The sequence below is a fragment of the Eptesicus fuscus genome, chromosome 20, assembly GCF_027574615.1.
Source record: "Eptesicus fuscus isolate TK198812 chromosome 20, DD_ASM_mEF_20220401, whole genome shotgun sequence".
In the NCBI taxonomy this organism is placed as follows: domain Eukaryota; kingdom Metazoa; phylum Chordata; class Mammalia; order Chiroptera; family Vespertilionidae; genus Eptesicus; species Eptesicus fuscus.
In genome coordinates, this window is record NC_072492.1 from 41807114 (window position 1) to 41832506 (window position 25393).

The 25393-nt window shown below is 58.4% G+C and overlaps 1 protein-coding gene across 2 annotated transcripts; it reads right to left on the reverse strand.

Annotated features, from left to right (window-relative positions):
- Positions 1–341: 341 nt before the first annotated feature.
- On the reverse strand, positions 342–17701 carry TBKBP1 (TBK1 binding protein 1). Of its 2 annotated transcripts, none has more exons than XM_054709250.1 (10): positions 17687–17701; positions 15584–15843; positions 15029–15151; positions 14697–14801; positions 13513–13693; positions 12730–12905; positions 12473–12534; positions 3808–3926; positions 2769–3505; positions 342–1803 (listed from the first exon to the last, which is right to left on the reverse strand). In XM_054709250.1, exons 2-10 carry the CDS (start codon positions 15806–15808, stop codon positions 1675–1677), a joined length of 1857 nt encoding a protein of 618 aa, XP_054565225.1. In that variant the 5' UTR covers positions 15809–15843; positions 17687–17701; the 3' UTR covers positions 342–1674. The 2 variants fall into 2 exon arrangements, with proteins under 2 accessions (XP_054565225.1, XP_054565224.1); XM_054709249.1 differs by lacking the exon at positions 17687–17701 and adding an exon at positions 16233–16266.
- Between the last annotated feature and the right edge of the window lie 7692 nt (positions 17702–25393).

The window sequence follows — 25393 nt, forward strand, 5'->3', positions numbered from 1 at the left end:
GGGTGGCTGCTCTGTCAAGCAGATACCCCCTGCCGCCCCAGATCTGTCCCACATAACCTCATCACAAGTCACCTGTGGCCACTTGCATGCTTATGTCTCCAGAACCACCTTGGGACGTGGGTGCCCTCTGCATCCCCTACTTGCCCAGTGACCACTCTCCATGGCGGTGTATCCTTGAGACACTGTTTTCAAGACCACGGGGTCTCTCCCCGCCCCTGCCATGGAGGGCACACACTGAGCGCAGATGGAACAGGTAAGTTTTATTTGGACTTTCACCTTGTTCAGAGGGCTCAGGGGCCCCCACCTCCCCTCTGCATTCCCCCGTCCCCATTTCCCCTCCCTGGGGGCACACTCAAGGTACAATGCCATGTGTCTCTGGAGTCCTTGGCCCCTTCCCCGCCTGACACCCCCCTTTGCTCCCCTGCGCGGAGGGGGAGGGGAGACGTGTGAGGAGGTAGGGGCCTGGAAGAGTTGGATCAGAATGGTACATGCACTGACAGTAGCGTCCACTGCCACCGGCCTGGGGCTGAGACCCAGGAGAGGCTGGCAGTGGGGGGTGGGTTCACCGTGGGTGGCAGGCTCTTGCTGTAGGAAGCTCCCCACCTCAGCCCCGGGACCCCCTGGCCTCCTGCTTACCCGTCCTTCTGAGGGTACAACTCTGAGGTAGATTTCACAGAGGGAATGTGGGTCACTGGGGTGTGGGAAAGGGGTTAGCTCTTTTGTATTTGATCTCCACATCACCCTGGGCCCATCCTTAGGTTCTGGCCTGGGAGGCAGGGCTGACGGCACCCACCCGGCTAACAGAGCCTGAGTCACACACGGGCTCCGGGGTACCTGTGGTGCCAGGGGCTCAGGTGGGGGAAGAGGGGAGGAGAGCAACTGCCATAACCACCTGTGCCTCGGTGCCGGGGGCTCCAGGGGGAGTGCACGGGCCTAGAAGGCTGGCACAGACAGTCCCCTGGCCTGAGGGTCATGGTGCAGGGACCCCTGGCCCATAGGGCAGCCTCTTTAGGCTGGGTCCTCCCAGTCCTTCAGGGTCCTCCCTCTCCTCTCCCACCCTCCCTGTTCCCCAGGGTGGGCAGAGGGGGAGAACAGGACTGGCCTGCAGAGAGTGGCAAGAATCAAGGTGTCTCCTTCCCCCAATAGGGGCCCAGGCCACACGCCCTGAGCTGGCCATGGGATGGAGGAACTGGCATCAGTGTGCAGGGCAGGCTCTGGAACCCCACTCAGGCTGTGCTCCTTGGGCAGAGCACGGCCTGAGAAAGATGGGTGTCTGGGGAGGGGCTGAGGGAGCTCCTGGAGTCCTTTGATGCCCTCCCTCTCCCCCAGGCCCAACCACTAGACATCTCCTTGGATCCAACTGTGTTTGAGAACAGCAAGGCAGAGGGAGAGGGTGGGTAGGGTACCCCCTCCCCGTCCCAGCCCAAATCTCCATCTTCCCTTGGAAGCCAGGGAGCTGGGGAGAGCCTTGACTGACCTCCTGGGAAGAGCCAGGGCTGAGTGGTGCCTGGACCAGGGAAGATGGCACACACGTTCACTCGGTAGCTAGTGGAGGTATCCGGGGGTCGCAAGGGGCAGGGGCCCCCCACAAGATTCATGCAGCATTCAAAGTGAGTGAGTGCTTGGGGGTAATGGGGGAGGGCAGGGAAACAGCCAGTGGGTGGGGGAGGCACCCTAGATCTTGCTGTTCTCCAGGTGGGAGTCAATGTGTTTGATGAGGGCGTCATCCGGATACCCGACAGGGAAACCCAGCTGGCAGAGCGGGCAGCTGCGGATGTCGGAGCCCACTGTCTCCATCAGCAGCTGTGGGGAGAGAGGGAAGTCACTATGATCCCCAACCCTCCCTCATGCTCCCCACATCCCAGCCTGCCCTTTCCCTGGGACCCAGGGCGGGGAGGACTGCAGCGTGCAGAAGGGTGCTGGGCACCGTTCTGTCCAGTGCCGACCCTCTCTTCCCCGTCCCTGCCCACCTTCCACCAGTTCAGCATCCACTCCCCACCCCAGGGCCTAGGGTCACAGGAGGTGTGTGTCAGGAGGTGTGGATGCTCAGTCTGCCAGGGCATCCGCGGTAACGAGGGAAGGCCAGACTCAGACGTGCCCCCAGAGTGACTAAGACACCGCTGCCAGATAACTCAAAGCACTGAAGAATCCCAAGCAATGTATAACCCAAAAATAATTTTCTGTTTGGCTTTGGAATGTATTTTGGTTCTTCGAGGTGGCAAGAGTTGAATCTGACATTCAGGAAACTCATTATTTCAGTGAACCGATGGAAACGACAGAGCCCTAAGAGAGGTTGTCTTCTAAGACAGGTATGAAAGGGGCTCTGAGGCCTGATGGAGGGACGTGGGTGCGCAGGCCTGTCCCCGTGTCAGCCAAGACCCCCGGGGTCAGCATGGCCTCCATCGCCAATGAAAGAGCAGATGCTCACTACTGAGCGTTTGACTCAGGTCCTGTGCAGAGGGCTGCAGGCCATGGCCTCCCTCCCAGGAGCCCTCTAATGGAATCAGATAACGGAATCACTGCCCTCATTATGCAGATGAGAACTCTCAGGATCTGAGAGGGTAAGTCACTTGTCCAGACCCCCACAGCCACGGCGTCTGGGGTCAAAACCAGGGCTGTGGTTCTGAAGACCAAGCCCCGAACCAGAGCCCAGAACAAGTTTCAGTGGCCCATCAGCCCTAGGGGAGCAGCAGGGAGGGGCCCAAGGAAGCGAGGCGGGGGCTGCCAGGTCTCCTGTCCCCCACGCGGAGGGCGGGTGCCCCACTCACGTTGATGGACGGCCAGGACTGCGCGTGCTCGGCGTGGGCATAGGCCGTGGCTGCCGGCGACTCGGGGATGGGGAAGCCGGCGCAGAAGGAGGAGCAGCGGATGGCGCCCGCCTCGGGGCTGGGCGGGCTGGGGGGCACGGACCACTCCTCCTCCTCCGACGGCTGCTTCTCGAAGCGCAGGCGGATGCCCTCGAAGGCGCGCCGCGGGCTGAGCGGCCGGCCGGGGCCGTAGAGCTCGGCGGCGCCGTAGGCCCGCGGCTTGGGCAGCGTGGCGGCCTCGGCCTGCAGCCAGGGCGGGGAGGCGCCCGCGTAGCCCGCGCCCTCGGCCAGCTCCGAGTAGCTGCGCCGGCCCTGGAAGCCGGCCTTGGCGTGGTGGCTGGGCGGCTTGGCGTAGGCGCGCTCGGCCAGCGGCCTCTCCCCCGGCGGCGGGAGGGGCGGCGGCGGCCGGGGCGGCGGGGCCGGGCCGGCGGGGGGCCCCGGGGACCGGCGCTGCGGGCTGGGGGACTGGCACGGCGGCGGCGGCACCGGCGACCGGCGCTGCGGGACGGGCGATGGGCAGGAGGGCGAGGCCGGCGAGAGGCGCTGCTGGGGTGAGGGGCACGGGGGGCCTGGGGAGCGGCGCTGGGGGACGGGGGACTGGCACGGGGGGCACGGGGGCACCGCTCGAGCAGGCGGGGACGGGGAGGGGCACTGGGGGCCCGGGGAGTGGCGCTGCGACAGCGGCGAGTGCCTCTGGCCTGGAAGAGAAGCAGGACCAGGTCAGGGGGGCGATGGGGAGAGAGGATGTCAGACTGGGGGGCGATGGGGAGAGAGGATGTCAGGACTGGGGGGCGATGGGGAGAGATGTCAGGACTGGGGGGCGATGGGGAAAGATGTCAGAACTAGGGGCCGGGGGCTTGCTTGCGGCCAAAGCCCGCCCACCCCTCTCCTCCTAACGCCAGTGAAAACGCATCAGGCATGGAAGGGAAAGGGACACCGGATGGTACCATAGCTCCCCCAACCTGGGGTCCAGCCTGGCCCCCCTGCGGGCCCCTCTCACCGCAGCTCCTGGTCTGCTCCTGCAGCAGCGTCCTCAAGATGCGGCCCTGCAGAGAACTCAGCTCCCGGAGGCGGCCCAGCTCCTCCGTCAGCTCCGTGTAAGCCAGCGCCAAGTTAACCCTGCGGGAGACCCCAGGTCATGGCCTGACCCCCGCCTTCCCTGACCCTGAGGTCAGAGGGCAGGGAGTAGGGGAGAGGAGGGAAGCGGGTTTACTGTCACAGCTGTGGAGCAAGAACTGGCTCTGCACCAGCATCTGGCCCTCTCCTCCCCTCCGGGGCCCTCCTACCCCAATTTAAATGCCACATTATTCCAGGGAGCCTCCCTCTCTTCGCAGTGAATGGTACCTGGGGCTAGGGCAGTGGTTCCCAGACTATGGCCTGGGGCTGGGGAGCTCAGTGATGCCTGGGGGGGTCCCTGAATCCAGGTGTCACCAGGCACTGCCTGCGGCCTGGTATCTCACACAGGTATGTGTGAATGTTTTTCCAATCTGTGCAGAAGCTGTGGTGACAAATAAAACACAGATCCATCAAAAAGCCAAGTGGCACGGATAGTAGCTTTTGTCACTGTGCATTTTTTCCAAGAGCACCTACTGAAAGTGGAAGCGCAGTCCGTGTGCCGCGCGCGGGCAGGGGGTCCAGGAAGAGCCCTCAGCTCTGCAAGGCTGGGGACCACTGTTGCAGGGCCCCTGAAGAGCCCCTTCTGTAAGGGAAGGGCACGGCCTCCCGGGTTGGCAGAGGTGCCAACGGATAAGCTGGAGCCCAAGTCTGCCCAGGGCCGGGCCCAGGGCCCTTGCTTCCATCTCTCAGCTGCCTCTGAGCTCCTGTCAGCCTTGCACCGCCCAGGAGCGCCAGGGAGCCCCCTACACAGAGATCTCTGGGGACAAATGGCTGTGCCCTCACCGGGGGTCACCCCTCACACTGAAAACTTATCCCAGTTGCCTTGTTCTGGAACCTCACTGGCAGTTCCTCGAAGGTGGGAACTAGATCATGCACCTGCATTCTCAGCACCTTGTCCGGGGCCTGGCACCCAGCACATGATAAGGAGCTGAGCCTTTCCACCCGTTTTTCTTTCTTCCTCCACTTCCTGCTCGGATCTCCTGGGCACCCACCCTCACAAAGCTGGAACAGACTATGACCGTGGCCAAGACTTCATCCACTCCCCTCTTTCCTTTCTCTTCAGGTCACTTTGACCCGGCACCTCCGAGGTTATCTCTCTCAGCGTTGCCTCTCCCCTCTCTCCCACCCTGGCCTGCTCGCCCCCCAGAGAGACTGTCCTGACCTCACACGAGGCTCTGCCATGGCCTTGGGTCTCTGCCTTCTGTCCTGGGCTTGCAGAGTCCGGGGGGCAGGGGTTTGGGTTCTCTTGCGTCCCCCATCCCTTACCAAGGCCAGAAGGGGCTCTGGAACTTGGTGGAAATTGGAGCTGGAGGGAAGTGACAGGCAGAGGCTCAGCCACGCCGGGTGGATCACTTCCCAGGGCAGGCCCTTTAGCCCCAGGAGCTGCAGGGCCCTGGGCAGGAATGAGGTGGGGACTTCTCCAGACCCTCACTCAGGCCCTGCCCCCATCCCACCATCCGGGCATGTGAGAGAGGATGTATGTGGATGGGAGGGAGTGGAGGTAGGTGTGAGGCCAGTATGGTGAGTGAGGAACGGTGTGAGAGTGAGTGTGTGTGTGTGGCCCCAGAGGAGAGGAGGGGAAGTCGTGAGGTTAGGGCCTCAGAGGGCAGGAAAAGCCGAGGTGCAGGGTAGGTAATGACTGAGCTCCCTCACTCTCACTCTCCACTCACTGGCTGGCTCTCTTGCTAGAGCTGGGTGGTGGCGGAGACCATGGCGCCTCCCACAACAAAACTATCTTTGGGTCAAAGCGAAATTATTGCAAACGGGCTGGGGGCTGGGATTCCCGGGGACAAGGCTACTTCTCAGGGAGGGAGACAGCTCACCCGCGCATCGGATGCGGGAGCCGAGATGGAGGGAGGAGGGTCCTTTCGGAAACCCTCCCCGAAGGGCTGCATGCAGCCCTCAATCCCGTCACATCCCAGCCCCTGTGGTGGCTAATGTGTCCTGTGTCCGCCCACTCAGCCTGTGGGCCTGTGGGGAAACGCCATCTGCCCTGCCAGACTGGAGGCCCGGTCTGTGTCCCACATTAAACCGGGGACTCCGCTGTGGGAGGCTGCCCCCTTCAGACCTGGGGAAATCTGAGGGCGGGAGCTGTGTCTCCCCCATCTGACCGGGGCTTTCGAAGGACCACGCCGACCCCGCAGCGGTGGGAGGGGAGGGGTTCCGGGCAGGGCAGTGATACGGAGCAGCGCCCTCCTCTGACCCAGCGGCCACTGTTTCTCTCCCCACTTCTCCTGCTCCCCAGGCACTGCTGTGTCTCAGGTGACAGATACAGGTCGGTGCCTTCGCACCCCGGCTGGGAGATCTCACCTGCCACCCTCAGTTCCCAGGCCCCCGTCTCTCCCCTGCTCGCCTTCCTGCCCCCGTCAGGAGCTCGCCCAGTGTCCAGGCCCCCGTCTCTCCCCTGCTCGCCTTCCTGCCCCCGTCAGGAGCTCGCCCAGTGTCCAGGGCCCCGCTTCTGGCAGCCTCCTCACAACAGGACAGACAGAGCAGCAGGAAGGGGAAGAAAGGCGTCCCTGGCCCAGAATGGCCAGCCCCTCACAGCTCTGATCTGGGGGCCCGGGGCAGGCGGGGACGGTCCTGCCAGAACCCCAGGCAGCCCTCCCAGAGACCTCAGAGACCTGGCCAGGCGGCGAGCGCCAACCCCCTGATGCCCTCTGACCCTTGGGGACCTCCCCCTTCACTGGGTGTCCCTCCACACCTCGAGACGCACAGAGCCAGGCTGCGAAATACGCCAACGACCCGAATGACTCACATTAGAAAACACTGCCAATTCAGTGGAAAAAAAAAAAAATCTCAACTTCACAACACAGCCCAGAGTCACACACATACACCTGAAGGCACGTTCCGTTTCCTGGCTTCCTGGCCCGGCTATGTTCCACCATCGAGGCTGGTCGGGAAGGCTGGGGCAGGTGAACGGCATCTGGGTGCTTCTTTAGGGCGTAAACTACGCGGGGAAGTTCTGAGTCTCTCGGAACCCGGGACGGACCCAGGGAGAGAAGAATCACAAATCATCACAGGCCAGGCCTTGTGCTAGGAACTTCGCTTAACCTTCACAACAACCCTTCCGTGCTGCCACTATTTTCTCCACTTTACAGATGCGGAAATGGAGGTTTCCCGAGGTTACGTCCTTGACCACAGTCATAAAGCCGAGGAGTCACCGAGTTGCTGGGATGGGAGCTCTGGCCTTCTGGACTCCGAAGTCCAGGCTACCGACCACGCCACTCTACCCTGCCTTCCAGAAGGAACGGGCAAGGGTGGGAAAGTGGAGACGGGCAGGCAGCAGAGGAGCAGGAAGAGGCTGGAGACCTCCAAAGTGGCCGGGGCCCCTGAGCATCAGCACCCCGCCCTGGGAGCAGAGAGGAAGGAGCCAGGCATATGTGGAAGCGGAGAATCGGGGCTTGTAAGAGGCTGGCCCAAGGTCACGAGCCGCGGTGACACAGAGCAGGCATTCAAACAGGCTCTTGGCACCTCAGCCTGCTGAGCTGGCACCGTCAGAGGAGCAAATGGCAGAGCTGGCAGGAAGCAGGGCACCCTCTGCTGCAAATCTTGCCACCCTTCACTGACTTATCCTTTCATTCATTCTTCCCACGCGGAACTCGGGGATCTCAAAAGTCCACCTGGCGATAGCAACCTTCACTATCGTTACTAAAGCTACCGAGGTGGGAAAGGTTAGAGACCTAAGTGTCCTCCTCTGTTAAAGGCCTCTCTGTCCCAAACCAGCTGGGAGACACAGAGGCCCCTGGACGCCGTGTTGGAGCGCCAGTGAGGACGTGGCAGGGTTGGAGTTCACGCGCTGGGTCATGGATTAGAATTAGGGATGGGCTTGAGGTCAAGGTTAAGGCTAGGGTCCAGGTTAAGGCTGGGTTCAGGGTCAGATCAGGGCTGGGGTGGATAGTTCATTTTCGGTCAGAACTGTGGACAGAGTTGGAGTCAGGATAAGGGCTAGGGTTAGAGTCAGGGATGGGATCCACATGAGGGTTAGGAATGGGGTCAGGGGCGAGCTGGCCACGGGGTCCGTCAGAATCATGAACTGCCTCAGGATGGGGAGGAAAACAGACATCCAGCCTTCCTAACCCTTCCATCTCTGCCCACAGCGGCGCTCGGTTGCCCCCAGTCACCTCACCGCTGTGGGTAAATTTAGGGACCAAACTTTCCACCACCCACAGGCACACCCAGCATCAGTCTCCCCACACGACCCTCAGGGAGGGGACCACAGGCACCAGGCCATGGAGCGGACTTGAGGTTACGGGCCGCGGCGGGAGGAGGAAGTCGCTTTGCAGCAACCCGGTGCTCCACCACTTCCTCTCGGGCGCCTTGAGCCCCTTCACGCTCCTCGACCAGCTATGACTTGCGGTCCGCGGAGCCGGCTCTTCACGGCAGCCCTGCCGAGCTTCCAGCCCCGCGAGGGCTGGGTGCCCGGGCGCCGCTCCCACGCAGCCCAACGGAGCCGCTCACAGAGGGGCTGGCAACCAGAGGCCCCGGTTGGGCGAGGGGCCACACAGCCCCGTGTGCCCAGAACTGTCCTGGTTCACCCTGGTTGCGCCAGCATCGATGCCAACAGTGCCCCTGGCACTTGCCACAGGGATCAGGTTTGATCCACAAATCACCGGCCCCTCCGATCGGGGCCTCCAGCCTGAAGGAGAAGAATCTGCACCAGAAAAACTACCCCTTTGCTCAGAACCTGCTCGACATGTACCCTTAACTTCTCTGCTGACCTCACTGCTTTGAACCTCAGTGTGCTTGGCTGTAAAAGGGGACAATACCGTCATCACGTGTGTGTGTGTGTGTGTGTGTGTGTGTGTGTGTGTGTGTGTGTGTTGTTTTGTGAGAATTAAGTGAAATTTTGTAGGTAAATTGCCTCGCTTAGTGTCTGGCGTGGAGGAAGGATGGGGGAGTGCCCGGGGCACAGGTGAGGGAGGGGAGACCATTTTGATCCTTTTTCTGGAGACACCAGCTCAGTGACTTGGGTTGAAAAATGAGAGGAGGGCCCTAACCGGTTTGGCTCAGTGGATAGAGCGTCGGCCTGCGGACTCAAGGGACCCAGGTTCGATTCCAATCAAGGGCATGTACCTTGGTTGCGGGCACATCCCCAGTGGGAGGGGTGCAGGAGGCAGCTGATCGATGTTTCTCTCTCATCGATGTTTCTAACTCTCTATCCCTCTCCTTTCCTCTCTGTAAAAAAATCAGTAAAATATTAAAAAAAAAAAGAAAGAAAGAAAGAAAAATGAGAGGAGGATGTGGAGTTTCCCAGGGAGGGAGAGAGTGTGGTAAGAGCTGCTCTCTGCCTTCCTGGCCGGGAAATGGCCCGAGACCGGTTCAGAGCCCACCAATCCCTCAGACCACAATGAGGTGGGAGTGGTGGGCCTCAATTTCAGAGCCCTGCCCCGAGCCCGCGCTGGGGGCGCCCTCAGGCTGCAAGTGCTCAGGGGTTAATTCCTGTGCGAGCTGCTGGCGCCCTGGCTGGAGACTTGAAAGAAAGGAAGTAGGGAGGGTGAGAAGCGTGAAGGGGGAGGCCCTGGGCCCGCGGCTTCTGGGGCATGAGGCTAAGCTCAGGGTACACGGGGGTCTCCGACTTCCGCCCTGACCCACCCCACACTGCCCTTGACCTCTGTGCAGAGTTTCCATCCTCTCTCTCGGAGTTCACACTTCTCCCCCACCACTAACCGCAGCCCACGCAGAGGCTTGTGGGCGGAGAGAGGGGCATGGGGGTGGGCGGAAAAGGGCCTAGGCTGCAACCCTGAGCCCCCCGTGTTGGGAAAGAAGAAAGACCAAGAGTTTACCCCTCATCACTCATACTGAGCCCCGTGTCTTCTTACAGGGGACCCCTCACGAATGAGCTTCCTCCTTCACTGGGCCCTCGCTCCCCTCACTGAGTCCTGCTCACTCAGAGCCCTCAGACCCCTGAAGAAGCCCCCTCCCCACAATTTCCCCTCCCCCCTCAGCACGGCCACACCTCAGAGAGGCTCTCTGCGCTGGGCCCAGAGGGCAGGTGGCAGGTGGCTGTGGGGGGGGTCCCCACCTCCCCCTGGACAGGGCACCTTCAGGAGCAGGTGGTCTCCACTCCCACCCCCTCCCTGAGGGCCCCCAGGCCTTTGGCCCCTGAGTGCCCCCCTGCAGCTCTCCCCTGGGGCCATTTGTTTCCCGGGGCATCGGTCACCAGGTTTGGGGCTATCCAAAGGGCAGGGAAATCTCGCCCGGAGGTCAGACCTCGATGCAGTCTGGTCTGGGTGTCCGTTTTCAGAGGAACATTGATGACCAGAGCTGATGGGCCAGGGACTGGAATGGGAGGGACTGGGAAACCCTGGGGCTGGGGCTGCCTCCCCCCTCAGCGCAGGAAGGACCTATGTCAGAAGATTCACAGAGGCAGGAGCTGCATGAGGGGGCGTATTGTAACACCCAGGACTCCCCACTATACAACTGGCTGCCCGGGAGGTGTCCAAACTGAGAAGAGGGGAGAACCTTTTGGGGACACAGAAGATTCCCACATGGGAGTAGGCTGAACGCAGACATTTCTGGGGCCCCCACCCGGATAATGCAGCCCCTGCATTCCTCTCCTGGGTAAACCCACCTGTGAAATTCCCACGAGCCTGGAGGGTCAGGAAGAAGTAGAAAGAAGGGGAGGGGTCGGTGGGGGAAAGTGAGCCGACACAGGCGACTGAGGCCTCAGGTGGGAGGACAGGGGAGGCATCCCTGGGGAAGCGGACTATTACCCACAGGAGCTGAGTCTGTCAGGAAATAAAACTGCCAGGGAGCGAGGACTTCCTCTGGTCATTACCTCTTGCCAAGCTGGAGCTGTCCAGAGAAACCCGGCCTGCAAGCAAGCGTGAGGCCGGCTGGCAGGGCCTGGCTGGCCCCAGGGCCAGAGGTCCAGGAGGCCCGGGGGCAGCGTGTGAACCACTGGGACGGCGGGGGGGGGGGGGGGGGGAGCCAGGAGGCCAGGGAGGTCAGACCAGCTCATCCTTACGGCCAAAGGGACTGGGCGAGGCAGGTGCCAGGGAGAGGAAGGAAAAGGGGCTATTCTGGCCAGAACAGCAGCGTGGAGACTCTGACGTCCAAAAGCACTTTATGGGAGGTGCTCTCTTTCACGCACTCACCCTCAGCCTTGGCCACCACCCCTCCTCTGCCCTCACCCGCTCATCACATCTCTGAGCTCTGGGCCTGTGAGGGAAACCCGGGGCCAGAGAGGGGAGGTCAGTAAAGCACAGCCACTCGGCACCCCAGCATCCCTGGCCTCGAAGCCTAGCTGTTCAGACTCCAGCCCCAACACCACCCCTGTCTTCTCTCGGGGTTCAGCCAATTGGGGGCGTCTTCACTGCTGGTTTCTGAGAGGGACTGGACTCAGTGACCCATAAAGGGCCCTGCGGTGTGACTTTTGGAGCAAGCTAAGATTCTAGGCTCGTGTGTGTGTGTGCGTGTGTGTGTGTGCGCGCGCGCGCGTGTTCCGGGTCGGGGCACATGGGTGAGTATGGGCTCTGAGTCCCAGCCACAAGCTAGGGTGGACCCTCTCCACAGAGGCCTCTCGATGCCCCGTAGCAGCCTAGCTTAGGGGTCCCACCCACCAGGCCCACAAACTGTGTTCTCACCCCGCACCCTCCCAGCTATCACAGCTCCACCCAGGCCCTCACCCCAGGGTGCAGAGGGAGGTGAGGAGATCTCCAACTGGCCAGAGGCTGGGAGGAAGGTGAGGAGAAAGCCTGCTGGGGAGGACCTCTGGGGGCTTATAGCTGGGTATGCTGTGTGATGGAGGGTGAGTTCCTGCCCCCCTCTGGGCCTCGGTCTTCCCCTCCAATGGAGGGAGAAAGCCTGTGCCGTACACCTCATCTCAGGGGAGAGGGCTCAGGCGGAAGGAAGTTTTCAGTTTCTCAGAAAGTGGGAGAGGAGGAGCTGCGTGCGGATGTTGAAAGGCATCAGGCTCACTGCGACCCGGCTGCTGCTCACCCTCGCCGGCTGCCCAGGGCTGCCCCAGGAGCCCCCACCATCAGGCTCCCTCCCTACTTCCTGCTTCCCTTCTTTCCTGGCAGGATTCCAGAAGGACACCCAGCAGAGTACATTCTAATTCCCCCCAGGAAGGCCCTCCAGCCCTAAGCCTCAGCGTTCTCTCTCCTGAGACAGATGAGGCACCTGAAATCCCGAAGGAGGCCGTCTCCTTCCTCCCCGTCAGGGAGGGGCGGGCTAACGGAACTGGCTGGGCCTTGTTCCTGGGACAGAAAAGGTGGCCCCAGAGAGGCCCCCAAACTCAGCAGGGGACACAGGACATGGCAGCAAAGCTGCTGAGGCAGCCTCTCCCAGCCCCCTGGAGCAGACCCGGCCTTGGGTGCCAGAGGAAAGCTAAGGGAGCCTCCTGGAACCTGAGCACCCCCAGAATCTCGCCTCCTTCCTGTGAAGGATGCAGTCACACAAGCAAGCCAAACCCCACAGCTCTGATGGCTCCGAAGAGAGGCCCCCCAAACAATGCCAAAGGGAGACGTCAATCAAAGGGAGGGCCTGGGAAGCACCACTCCTGGGGTTCAGAGGTTAAGAGGGAGAGGATTACAGACACGACTTACTGATCATCTCCAACTCTTTTCACCCACGCCATCTCCCGCTCCGACTGGTTGGAGGCCAGATCCTAAGGGAGAAGATGGAGAGGTCTGACGCCAACCTCATCTGGTCTGGACTCCCCTTCTCTACCGTTCCCGGGCCCGGCTGTACCCAGCGAAGAAGTCTTAAACCTCTAAATGCTATCTCCAGCAGCCCCAGACCTCCACGGAGCTGCAGAGGTACCAGAGCAAGGGCCCCGGGCCTGCGCCCCGCTGTCCCTTACCTGGGCCCGGCTCTCCTGCAGCTGCTTCAGCTCCTCCTGTAGCCGCTCGCACTCGGCCTGGAGCTGCTCCTCCCGAAGCTGGGCCCCCCGGGCTTCTCCCTGGGCAGCCTCCAGGGCCTCTTCCAGGCGCCTCCGCTCCAGCTCACTCACACTCGGCGTGGGGCCTGGCCAGCCTGCTGGCAGGGGAGAGGACACTGTCAGGCAGAGTCCAGCAGCTGGGCACCTCCACTGACTCCCAGATCAACACAAAGAGAGAGAGGTGAGGCCTGCTGCAGGAGGGATCCGAGAGAGACAGCTAGAGGGCAGACACCCAGAAGGAGAGATACCGCCACTGAGGACAGTGTGCCCGGAGGAGCTGAGCTGCTGTTTCTAACCTTCCTGGAGGCCAGGGGAAAATAGGATGACCCCCTGAAGGACCCCCCCCCCCCCGCCCCACCCGCCCGCCCCTGGCCAGACTCAAGTCTCTGAGCATCCTCAGGACCTCTCCTAATCACAACCTAAAGCAGGCAGGGGACTCTGGGTTGGGGTGCCCTCTGCTGGCACCTACGAGAATTGCATGGGGGTAGCCAGGGTGGCGGGAGAGGGACTTAGATGGCAGAAATTGGGGTAATAGTGGATGGGGTGAGGGAACAGGTGGTGAGGTGGGGTGATTATGGGAGAAATGTAAAGCATTATAATGGGGTGCTGACTACCTGAGAAGCGGGAGGTGTCCAATGGCGTTGACATGGGCGTTTGGCTTGGGGAGTTTGGGGTAGGGAAATTTAGGGGGAGCTGAGATCTTACCGTGACTCAAGCCAGATCCCCCTCTCAGAGTCAGGTAGTGCAGGTCCAGATCAGCACAGGGCGGGGCAGGGGCCGGCGGGGGACTCAGGCTGGAGAACGCTGTGTCCTGGAGGCCTTGTTGCTGCTGCAGCTGCTGCTCCAAACCACAGATCTGCCGCAGGTGGGTCTCCACCAGGGCCCGCTGTGTGGGAAACAAGGGGGTGAGGGTCTGCACAGGGCCAGGGTGCCCCTGGAGCCCCCCCCCCGAATGCCATGTCTGGACAGCCATCACCCCCAAAGTGAGCAGGCCCCAGGTCACTCCACCCTCCAAGTGACCATGAGTTCGAGGGCTCCTCTCCCAGCAACTGCAGTGCAGACGTCTCTGGCTACTGCCTCTTGCAAGGCCAGAGTGAATGCCCCTTCCACGTCCCTAACACACAGGGACACTTCAGGAAGCCTCAGCCCCCTGTCCAGACACCAACTCGGGAGCATGGTAACTTCCATTTGCATATGTGACAACCACTCTGGCTTCATCTACCTCATCTATGAGATAGGGACAACCACACCTGCCTGGTAGGTTTGTTATGAGGATGAAAATGAGTAACTATCTAAAGAGATAAGAACGGTGCCTGGCACACAGCAAGTGCCGCGTAAGTGCTTTTGATTATCAAAGCCGAGCATTTTTACACTCATGCCCACAACAGCTCAGCGGAGTGATCTGCCCCGCTTTTCAGAGGAGGAATGCAGGCTAAGTGACCGGACCCAGGTGGCAGCCAGGAGTGGACAGAGACCATGCCTCCTGATCCTGACCCCTGCCCACTTGCTCACACACACATGGCCATACCCTGATTCGGAATCACACTCATGCCAAGACCCATCCCAGCAGCCGCAGGCACTTCTGGTCACCTTTGCCCTCCCTTACAAAGCCTCCCAGGAGCGGTGCTGTAGGCCTAGGGGAGGCCCAGCGGGAGACTCAACCATACACACAGAGCCACAGTGTCCTACGGGGTCACTCACACAGTCACCCCCTGACACTGCACGGTCACTCACCACCGACAGGGCACACACAGCCCCACTTACAAGGCCACACGGGCACTCACAGACAGACACACGGGATCGCGGCGGGGCGCGCACCACGAGCACACTCACAGGGGGACACACATCACCCGGGTCACACTCTCCCACCCCAGCTCCCCGGGCCTCACCATCTCCCCAAGCTCTGTCTCCAGGTCGTTCTTCTCCACACAGAGTTTCTCGTAAGCCTGGATCATCTCCCCGAGCTGTTCTTCCTGCTCCTTATTCTTCTGCAACTGGAGGGGGCCCAGAGGGTTAGGGTGCATGCCAGTCAGGCCCATCACTGACTTAGGGGCTGAGCAGCTCCCTGTGCCTCCCTCCCCCATTCCCAGTAAAGGGGCGGGAGGAGCTGTGGCCGGCCCTAAGGAAGGGGTCAGAAGGCCAGAGGCCGGTGGGTAGGGGCGGTGTCTGAAATGGATTGCAGCAAGCTTAGGGAAAGCCCAGAGGCCTGCAAGGGGCTCACCTCATGCTGGAACTGGTTGAGCCGTTGCTGCAGGCTGACCTTCTCCACCTCCAACAGGGAGCCATCCTTGATTTCATACAGAGAGAAGCCGTGCTCCTCTCCGAAGTTATTGATCAGCGGGTACTGTGGATGGTGGGCAGGCCCTCAGGAGAGCTGGTGCCTGGCCCCCTTCCCAGGCTGCAGGCTCATGGTGCCCCTGCCCTACAACCTGCCTCAGAGTCCCGCCTCTAGTGGGATCCGCACATCCCAATTCCCATGGGCCTGTAAGCGTTTCCCACTCCCCAGACCTTTAGATCCCAGATCCGCCACTCCAACGCGTATCCCTTCTGATCTCTTCCTGATTGGCTCTGGGCTCTCCAGCATTCCCATCCAAAGCAGCCACACCTCTCATGGGGGACTCTCAAGTTTCACGAGACTGTACCCTGACCTCTCTTTTGGATCCCTAGAATCTCTGCTGAATCCCCAATTCCTGCCATTAGCAGCCCCCCTACCCCCCCCCCCCCCGCCGCCACACACACACAAACAGCCAGACCCCCATCATCTCCAAGTTCTGACCTTGATCTCATAAACTTTGAGGCGGTGCCGAAGGGTGGCATTCTCCCTCTCCAGGCCCCCCAGGCGCTCCTTGATGTCTCCATAGGCTGTGATGAGGGCAAAGTGGGAGGCGGAGCACATGTCTCCCCCCAGCGATGGGTCTCCGGGAGCGTCAAGCCACACCTCACTGGGGCCCAGGGCTTCCTGGGTCAGGATACTGATGTCATCCTCAAACATGGACTCCATGGCGAGGGCCTGGGCTGCAGCACCCCTTGGGCCTCCTGGGAAAGCAGGAGACATGGTGGAGGGGCGGCCGGAAGCTTGTCCCCTGACACCCCTAGTCTTGGCCTGAGGAGCCCTGTGACCAGCTGAGAGGCAGCCTGGTCCTGCCCCACCAGCTCCCACAGCCCGCTTCCGGACGGCCAAGCCCCACCTTCTCTTCTCTGCACCCTTTGGGGTGAGGGGCTGGGACCAGGTGAAGACTTGGGGGTGGAAAGCAAGGGGGAGGTGGCAAGTTGGGAGACATAAGCCAGCCTAGCGGCAGGGATGGGCTCCTTTTGGAACCCAGTGAACTGGAGAGAGCTGCCCTCCCGGCGTGGGGCCCACATGGGGCCTGCCTTGACTCCCGCCTCAGCCCCTTCTCCACCCCAGGCCTCATCTCCCCAAATACCTCTCTGCCAAGTTCCTCATCCCGGGCCTCTGGCACCCCTGGCTCCTCTCAAAAGGAGGCTCAGTGCTCCTGGGAGGGTCAGCCCCACCACGGCCAGCACTTCCTCTGCTGGGCCCCCGCCCAACTTCCCAGCTTCCTCCTGCAGGATCCCCGAGTTCAGGAAAAGGAAGTGCCTCCCCCACGCTCAGCCGGGCTGTGGCAACCCTCCAGGCCCTCCTCACCCCTGACCTGGGACCCACAGGAAGTCCTGGAGGAGCGTCAGGACACACAGAGGGGCAGGGGGCTGGGAGAGAGCCCCCAAGCCCGCCCTGTGGGCGTGCACGCGGCGAAATGGGGAGCCCTGGGAGGGGGCAGGAATGACTCAGGGCTCCCGAAGGAGTAGGCTAGGCGAGGGGGTGCGCTGCGCGTCTCCCGGGCGCGTTTATGAATGTGTCTGCCGCGGCGTGTGCGGGGGAGTGTGTGTCTGTGAATGGGTGTAGGTGCGCTCCTCAGCGAGCGCCTCGGCGGGGCCGCGGGCGGGGGTCCGGATGGAGCCGGGAAGCGGCCGTGCGTGTTTGTGTGTGCGCGTGTGTGCACGCGTGCGTGAGCGTGTGTGAAGGGTGGGCACGTTTGGGTCACGTGAGGCACTATGGGAATGTCCGAGGTGTGTGCGCGCGCCGGAGCCCGTGTGTGTGCGGGAGAGGGCTCCTGAGGTGTGAGTTGAGACCGCGGGGTTCGCGACCTCCCAGGGCCCCGCAGCAGCACCTGGGGCGGCCCGGGCGCAGGCCCGGGACCCCGCACCGCACCGCCCCCCGCCCCCCCAAGGAAGTGCCCGGGAGACGCGTGTGACCGGGCCTGAGCACGGAGTGTGTGCGCCCGTTGGTAGGGCTGGCCCCACCTTTAACCCCTTCCTTCCAGGCCCAGCCCCTCCCCCCAACTCCGCGGGCCAGCGCGCACCACACCCACACCCCGACCCCCTGCCCGCCACCGCGGGGGGCCCCCTCGCGAGCCAGGGCTCAGGCCCCCGGGCCGCCCCGACTGCTTCCTTCCCCTGCCTCCTCCCCTCCGCCCGGCGGCCCCGGGTGGCACCACGAAGGGCGGGTGGGGAGGGGGTGCCTCCTCGGCCCGGGCCCCTCTGCGGCCCCTTTAAGAGCCGCCCTTTAAACCCCTTCAGCTCCGCCGACAGAAGCCGTCGCCCCTCCCCTCGTGCGGGCCGGACCGCGCAGCCCCCTCCCCGCAGCGGGCCGGGCCCGGTCGGCCGTCCCCGGGCCGGGGCAGGGGCTCGGGAGGCGGTGCGGCCTGAGGAGCGGCGGAGCAGGGCCCAGGGAAGGATGCGGGCGGCGGGTCCTTCCCCTCCCCGCCATCCTGGGCCAAGTGCCGGCCAACCTCCTGCCACCTCCCCCCGGCCCCCCTCGACCCCCGCGAGCCGGCCCGGGGCGCGCTCCCCTCCCCCGCCCAGCCCCGCCGGGACTCACGGCTGCCGCGGTTCCTGCTGGTAATCGCAGCCACCCCTCCGCCGGCTCCCTCCCCAGACGGGCACCGGTGCCCCCACCCCCCTGGCACCGCGCTCGCTCTCGCCCTGTCGCCGCCGCCGGGTCCCTCCCCACCCCCCAGCCCTCCCCCAGCCCCCCTCCCTCCCTCCCGCCCGCCCCGCTCCTCCTCCTCCGCCGCCGCCGCCGCCTCCTCCTCTCCGGCTGCTCCGGGTTTCTCCAGCTGGGAAGGCGCCCTGGACCCCGCCGCCGCCACCACCACGTGGCGAGAGGGGCGGCCGGCCCCCGCGGTGCGGCCCGCCTGGCAGCGCGCCCGGCACCCCCCGCCCCCGCCCCGCGCCCGCCGCCCTCCCCGCCGCCTCCCCAGCGCAGCCTGGCGGGGCTTGGGTGGTGTGTTGGGGGCACCTGCGGACTGTGCCAGGGTCAGGTGCTGCTTTCATTTGGCTTCAGGGCTGCACAGTTTGGGGAAGAGGGAGGCTATTTGGATTGCGGGGGGGGGGGGTCTTTGCTCTTTTGGGAAGGAAAACATTAGACCCACTCTTCATTGCCATTGGGCATCGCTCTGATAAGATCCACACCGTAGAGTCCAGTCGGGGAGATGAGAGTTAAAGCAGTAACTTCTTCGGAAGCGAAAGTGAACTAAGGAGGTCAAAGGTTCATTTGGGAAGGGACAGCCCCCCCCCCCCGTCCCCCCCCATCACCCCACCACACACACACACACACACACACACACACACACATACACAATCCCCTTCCTCAACACACAGAAGCATCCACAGGCCAGCGAAAGGAAGAAACAGCAGATTTCACCCTTCCCACAAAGATTATTTCAGCATTTGCCAAACTACTGAGCTGGAGAGGCGAGTTTGGTTTTTGGTTTGATTGTTTTTGCCACTTTCCCACTGTGTGACCTTGGGCAAGTTGCTTAACCTTTCTGAATAAAGTTGGAGATGATTCCCAGCCCCTGTAATCATGGGGATGAGCGCTAAGACTGCTCGGTGACACTCAAGGTGTTGAGTCATTTTGGTCAGCCGGGCTGCAGGTAGGAGATGATGGAGGAAGCTGGAGGACTCGGGCTAAGCCCAGAGCAGCCAACCCTGGTGTAAGGCGGCTCAGCATTTAGCTGGAAGGAGGGTTCAGGCGGCTGGGGCCCGAGTCCACCTTTATGGCTCCTGGCGGGTGGGGTGGAGGGGTGAATCTGGAAAGGGAAGAGGAGGAAAGAAAAGATTTCTTGCGTGCTGTGAGCTTTGAGAAACAGCAGCAGCAACTACCATCTTGCCCCACTGTAGGGAGAAGATTGGACTGAGGGATGAGCTTCTCCCAGGAGAGCCAGCAGGGGCTTGGACTCTTTCCCTTCAAAGAAAGGGATTCTCACTGCTTTCCTTCCTTCCTCCTCCCTTTCCCATCCCCCTCCCCCTCCCCCTCCTCTTCCTTCTCCTCCCTGAACAAGAAGGCAGACCATCCGCTTCTCTCTGGGGCACTAGTGTTCCCTGGGCCATGTGGGACAACCCATCTGCCCTCTGGGTATGAAGGCTACCCAGCTGGGACATCTGTCACCCCACTAATCCTGAAGGCTAGGCAGGTGTCACCTTCCTTAATGCTGCACAGGTTCCGTGCTGAAGCAGAAGACCAGGTAAAAGATGGGAAGCGAGGCTGGTAGGGGTGGGGCTATCATGAATGTGGACTTGGCCACCAGCTGGACTTGGGAAACTGCCTGCCAAGCCGCCTCACTGGAAGGGGAGCACACTCTCTAGTAGATGAGTTCTCAGCCCCTGATGCTACTGGGCTGCTCAGGACACAGGCCTGAGTCCCAGCCAAATGGTTTATCCTGGCTTCTAAGCAGTTGGTAACAAAAGCCCCAGAGAGATTAGGCCTGTTTCATTATTATTTTTTTTTTTCAAATTTTAAAATGTATTTTTATTGATTTCCGAGAGGGAGAGAGATAGAAACATCAATAATGAGAGAATCATTGATTGGCTGCCTCCTGCATGCCCCCTCACTGGGGATTGAGACTGCAACCCAGGCAGGCATATGCCCTGCCCGAGAATTGAACCGTGATTCATAGGTCGATGCTCAACCACTGAGCCAAGCTGGCTGGGCAGATTAAGACTGTTTTAGGTGCCCCTAAAATACCCTCTCCCCATCCCCAATCTGGATCTCCAATCTGGACCTGATACCATCACATTCGAATTTTCTGGTTCTGTGGCTAAAACAGGACAGCTCTGAAAGCAGGGACCATCTATTTTCATATCCCCAAGTGCCTTGAGGCTACCTGCTCACTGTACATTAATTAATTCAGCAAAGATTTATTTTTTCTAGTGTATTTTTAAAAACTGATTTCAGAGAGCCCTGACCGGTTTGGCTCAGTAGATAGAGCATCGGCCTGGGGACTGAAGGGTCCCAGGTTCGATTCCGGTCAGGGGCATGTACCTTGGTTGCAGGCACATCCCCAGCAGGGGGTGTGCAGGAGGCAGCTGATGGATGCTTCTCTCTCATCGATGTTTCTAACTTTCTATCCCTCTCCCTTCCTCTCTGTAAAAAATCAATAAAATATATATTTTTTAAAAAACTGATTTGAGAGAGAGGAAGGGAGAGACAGGGATAGAAACATCAGTGATGAGAGGGAATCATTGATTGGCTGCTTCTTGCAAGCCCTCCCACTGGGATGGAGCCCAGAACCTGGGCATGAGCCCTAAACGGAATCAAACTGTGACCTCCTGGTTCATGGGTTGACACTAAACCACTGAGCCACACCGGCTGGGCAATTCAGCAAAGATTTCTTGAACCACCTATTAATATGCTGGATGCTGAGAATCCAGTGATGAGCATGTCTCTGAAGGACAAACATGTCCCTTTTGCCCTCATAGAGCTTATATTCTAATAGAGGAGTCAGACCAAAAAGATTAAAAAATGAAACAATTACCAATTGTGATAAAGGGTAAAAAGATACCAGGGACAGAAATTAAAAAAAAAAAGAATTGGGGGTAGGGGGATCTGCTTTAGATAAAGTAGTCAAAGCAGGTTTCTCCGATGAGGTGACATTTAAGCTGAATCTTTTTTAAAAAAATATATTTTTAATTGATTTTTTACAGAGAGGAAGAGAGAGGGATAGAGAGTTAGAAACATCGATGAGAGAGAAACATCGATCAGCTGCCTCTTGCAGACCCCCTACTGGGGATGTGCCCGCAACCAAGGTACATGCCCTTGACCGGAATCGAACCTGGGACCCTTGAGTCCACAGGCCGACGCTCTATCCACTGAGCCAAACCGGTTTCGGCTTAAGCTAAATCTTAAAGGGTAAGGAGTGCTCTTGGTTGAGTGAATGAATGAAGCGGTGTGACTCCGGATTAGTTACTTCCCCTCTCTTGACCTGTTTCCTCACCTGAAAAAGCGGAAGACTGGTCTAAATTCCTTTTAAGTACCATGCATGATATTATCAGGGCTCATCACGATGGAGGCAGGAAATGGGAAAACCCAGGGCCATGGGCAAGGGCAAGTGAGGCAGGAGCTAAGGTGGGAGAAGGAGAGGAGGGAGTGCGGCAGACAGCTGGTCAGGCAAGAGTTGTAAACATTTCTAGAAGGCGCTCACAGGCAGTGAGAGAGGACCCGCCTCCACTCGTTACTGGCAGGAGAGACAACCCCAAAGCAGGGCCTGAGTCACCCCTGCATGTTTCTCCTTGGGAACCACTGGGGAGAGACTATCTCCCACTCCAGGACTCTTGTTCTGGAGAAAGACTTTGTCTTTCTGGTCCCATTCTTGCCTGAAAAGAGTAGGAGGAGATGGTGTTTGTTAGCAGCCGGCAAAGAGATCGAATGAAAATAAAACCCAGATGACTCAAATAGAACCAGGCAGGCAGGAACATTGATTAGACTCATGTGACAATACAGGACCCGGGTGCCACCTTCGTCCTCCAGTTCTAGACCTTCGAAATTAGGGTTCGATGCAGAGCCATTCTGGGACTCCAACTGCAGCTTCCATCAAATCAGAGGTTTGTGCAGTAGTAGAAAGACCTTCACTTCTTCACCAAATCCCCAAATTCCTTTGGGGGCAACGCACACCCTCTAATCAAATCAGCCAGGTTTGACTGGAAATGGTTTTAATAACTCTTTGTGCTTCATGTTCTCCACAACCACATTCCTTTCTGCTATCTCCCAAACAGAATTTTCCAAAAAAAATGATATTATAATTATCATAATATTACAGTTTTGAATACTTATGAGGCATTGTCCATTAGAATGTGGACTCCATAGGATGGAGATTTTATTTGCTTCATTTTCCAGTGCCTTTAACAGGGCCTGGCACATACTTAATAGTTCTCAATCTATTAATTCATGTGTGAGGCCCTGTGCTAAGAACTTCATGTGCATTTTCTTTCATTGGGATTCCTATTTTACAGATGAGGAAACTGAGGGAGGATCAGAAAAGTTGAATTTGCCCAAGGTCATACTAATAAAACTGTACCATATTTTGAAGGGCAGAGCTCAGAAAACAGCAGGCATTGCTTATTGCTAAGGAGAGCTTATTCATACAGAGCCACTTCTCATTCCTCTTTCCTTCAGGATGGAGACAAGCTGCCCCTCTGTATCCAGAGCCCAGGCAGGGTGCCAAAGCGGAGATGTGCTTTCCTTTCAGAAAAGAAGGTACATTTCACACTGAGGAAAGCTCAGCTCAGGAACGTGGGGCCTACGAGCACCTGGGGAGAGAATAGCTCAGACATGGAAGGCCTCCTGCCCACATACGCTGTCCAGGGTCAGCGGACAGCACGGGGGTAATTCAGATGGGGAGCTTACTCAGCAGCTCCGTCCAACAGATATCCCACCTCCAGCCCTGGCTCCCAAAAGCTTCTAGCTCAGAGGGAAAACAGCAGAAGTGCAGAAGATGGTTCAAACCCCAATGGCGAAGAAAGTTGACTTCATTCGTCCCCGAAGAAAGTTGACTTCATTCGTCCCCGAATGGAGAGTCTGACAGTTGCCAAAGGTTGACGATGGACCTCGTAATAGAATCAAGACAAAATGGCTTTGCTGTTTAGTTACAAAACTTCATCCAGGGCTCTCGCTGCTTCACCACAAACTAAACTTTGGGAGCAGACACCCATCTGCTGCTCCTACCACATGGCTATGCAACAGCCCACCGGGACGAGCAGAGCCTGTGAAACCAGCACTGCTTGCTAGCCCATGTGACTCTGGGCAAGGTTCTTAGCCTCTTTGGGCTCGTTTCCTTACCTGTAAAACGGGACGAAGATGATGCCTTTGTGATAGTGGGGATCACTTTTATTACTAGTAATCGACCTATGATGCTTATTACTAGCCTGACGTATGCAAAAAACGGACACCATGTGATGATTAACTATTGACTCATCCTGCTCCCAGCCCTCCAGTTAACCCAGGGTTAAGAGACTGGCCTGAAGACACCCGGCAAACGAGAAGCGGGAGAGGAGGAGCCCGTCTCCTGAGGCCCTGCTGTCCCCAAGTTCCTGGATGCTCTGCCCTTCAAAGGCTGATGCCATTCCAGAATCTCCCTGTACTGACATGTCATTAGTTCAACAAATATTTATGGAAGGTCTGCTGTACGTCAGATGCCGCTCCAGTCTGAGGATATGGCAATAAGTAAGACAGCCAAGGTCCCTGCATTAGGGAGCTTACGTTATAGTTGGGCAAACTGGCAAAAAATCAGTAAGCAACAAATATAAAATATTTTAAATAGTCCTATTTAAAATAGGACTTTTAAATAGTCCTATTAAGGAAATAGATGCATATTATAAATATGTACATGAGCCCTTGTAAGATGGCTGATTGCATCAGTCTAGGGCCGTGGTCGGCAAACTGCGGCTTGCGAGCCACATGCGGCTCTTTGGCCCCTTGAGTGTGGGTCTTCCACAAAATACCACGGCCTGGGCGAGTCTGTTTTGAAGAAGTGGAGTTAGAAGTTTAAAAAATTTGGCTCTCAAAAGAAACTTCAATCGTTGTACTGTTGATATTTGGCTCTGTTGACTAATGAGTTTGCCGACCACTGGTCTAGGGCAAACGTGAGAAAAGCTTGGATTTTGGTATCTGCCAGACCTGGGTTTGAATTCAAGCTTCATGTGACCTTGGTCTGGTGTCACTCTTTCTGCCCCTCCTAACTTCAGCAGTAAACAGGAATAGTGACCGTTCAAGTTGCTGAGAATCCATATGAGCCTAAGCGACCGTTATGGCAAAAAGACCAGAATGACCAGTCACTATGATGCACACTGACCACCAGGGGGCAGATGCTCAATGCAGGAGCTGCCCCCTGGTGGTCATTGTGCTCCCACAGGGCCAGAAACCGGGCTCACAGCTGGTGAGTGCAGCAGTGGAGGCAGCAGCGCCAAGGAGCAGCAAGCAGGAGAGCGTTAAGAAGCGAGGGGTCCCGGACTGTGAGAGGGTGCAGGACCTCCCCCTTCCAGTGCATGAATTTCGTGCACCGGGTCTCTAGTTAAGATACAATAGAACAGCCCTGACTGGTGTGATCATCATCCCATGCACCAGTCACCAGTTCGATTCCTGGTCAGGGCATATATAGAGGTTGCGGGTTTGATCCCCGGTCAGGGTGCATATGGGAGGCAACCAAGGTTTCTCTCTCTCCCTAAAATAAATTTAAAAAGCTATAACAGAACAAACAAAATCTCAGTGTTTACTAGTACTATGTTTCACTTCAGGCTGGAAGCCTGGTGGAATTGTAACCTTGTTCTGTGTTCTTTTTGAGTGTTTGCTGGGAATCGGGTATATGGGAATGGGGAGTTATCTGGAGAAACGTTGAAAAGGAAAAAAACAAATTTAGCAGGGAAAGGAATCTCTCCCTGCCACTGGGTAATCAATTGATATAATTTTTCCAAGTACACCTTTACTGGAGAAACGTCCTTGGTCAATTACCATCACTCAGGATTTAATGCAGTCTGATTAGAATTACAAGTTACCTCTGTAACAGAGTAATCTCCAAAATTGGACATAAAAACATTAGAACTTTTGTTTATATTTACTTTTTGATTAATTGCTCTTTAATTCTATTTTTGTTATGAATACACAATATATGGGTACAGTAGTACAGGTATAGAATTTATAAACAGTTGGGAGTAGGCATGATCAAAATTTCTTGACAAGTGTGTGCATCTAGAAAAGGTAAAAGGCTACATGGAGGCTAGGTAGGAGAATTAAAGTTAGCCCTCATTTTATTTGCCTAACGTAAACTAATCAAGTGAGTGTTTCCATAATAGCCTGCAGGTGCCCCTTTGCTCCTCAGCAGCAGGGTGAAGGAAAGGACCCAGTTCCTAAATCCCAAGTTAGTGTTCTTTTCTCTACAAGTTTCTGGGGCAAAAGTGGAAGTAGAAGTTAAATACATGTTGCAACCTAAGTAAAAAGCCAATCTTTGTGATGAGCCTTTTAGCAGCCCAGATCATTAACCTGGAAAAGGTGCACGAGGCCAATCTTTAGCAGTTTCACACTCCGAACAGGACACCTCCTCCATGTAGTACCTTCGCACTCCCTCATTTGTGGGAATGTTTTTATTTCCCACTACATTATGTACAGTCCATTTTTAAGACCGATGTGTCTGTCCTTCCTCTCCCAAACTCACACACACACCACCACCACCACCACACGTTCTAGCTTCTTTCAAACCATTCATTTCACCTCCAAGGTGACACCATCTGGAACCAAAAATGAAGCGGCAAAATG

What these genes read in the sequence shown, in the direction of transcription:
- TBKBP1 (XM_054709250.1), bottom strand. Translation starts at nt 15,808, where the DNA reads ATGGAGTCCATGTTTGAGGATGACATCAGTATCCTGACCCAGGAAGCC. An exon ending in TCAAAGTTTATGAGATCAAG is followed by an intron (nt 15,152 to 15,583) that starts GTCAGAACTTGG and finishes CACCATCCACAG; the next exon opens with TACCCGCTGATCAATAACTT. An exon ending in GGAGCAGACCAGGAGCTGCG is followed by an intron (nt 3,506 to 3,807) that starts GTGAGAGGGGCC and finishes CTTCTCTTCCAG; the next exon opens with GCCAGAGGCACTCGCCGCTG.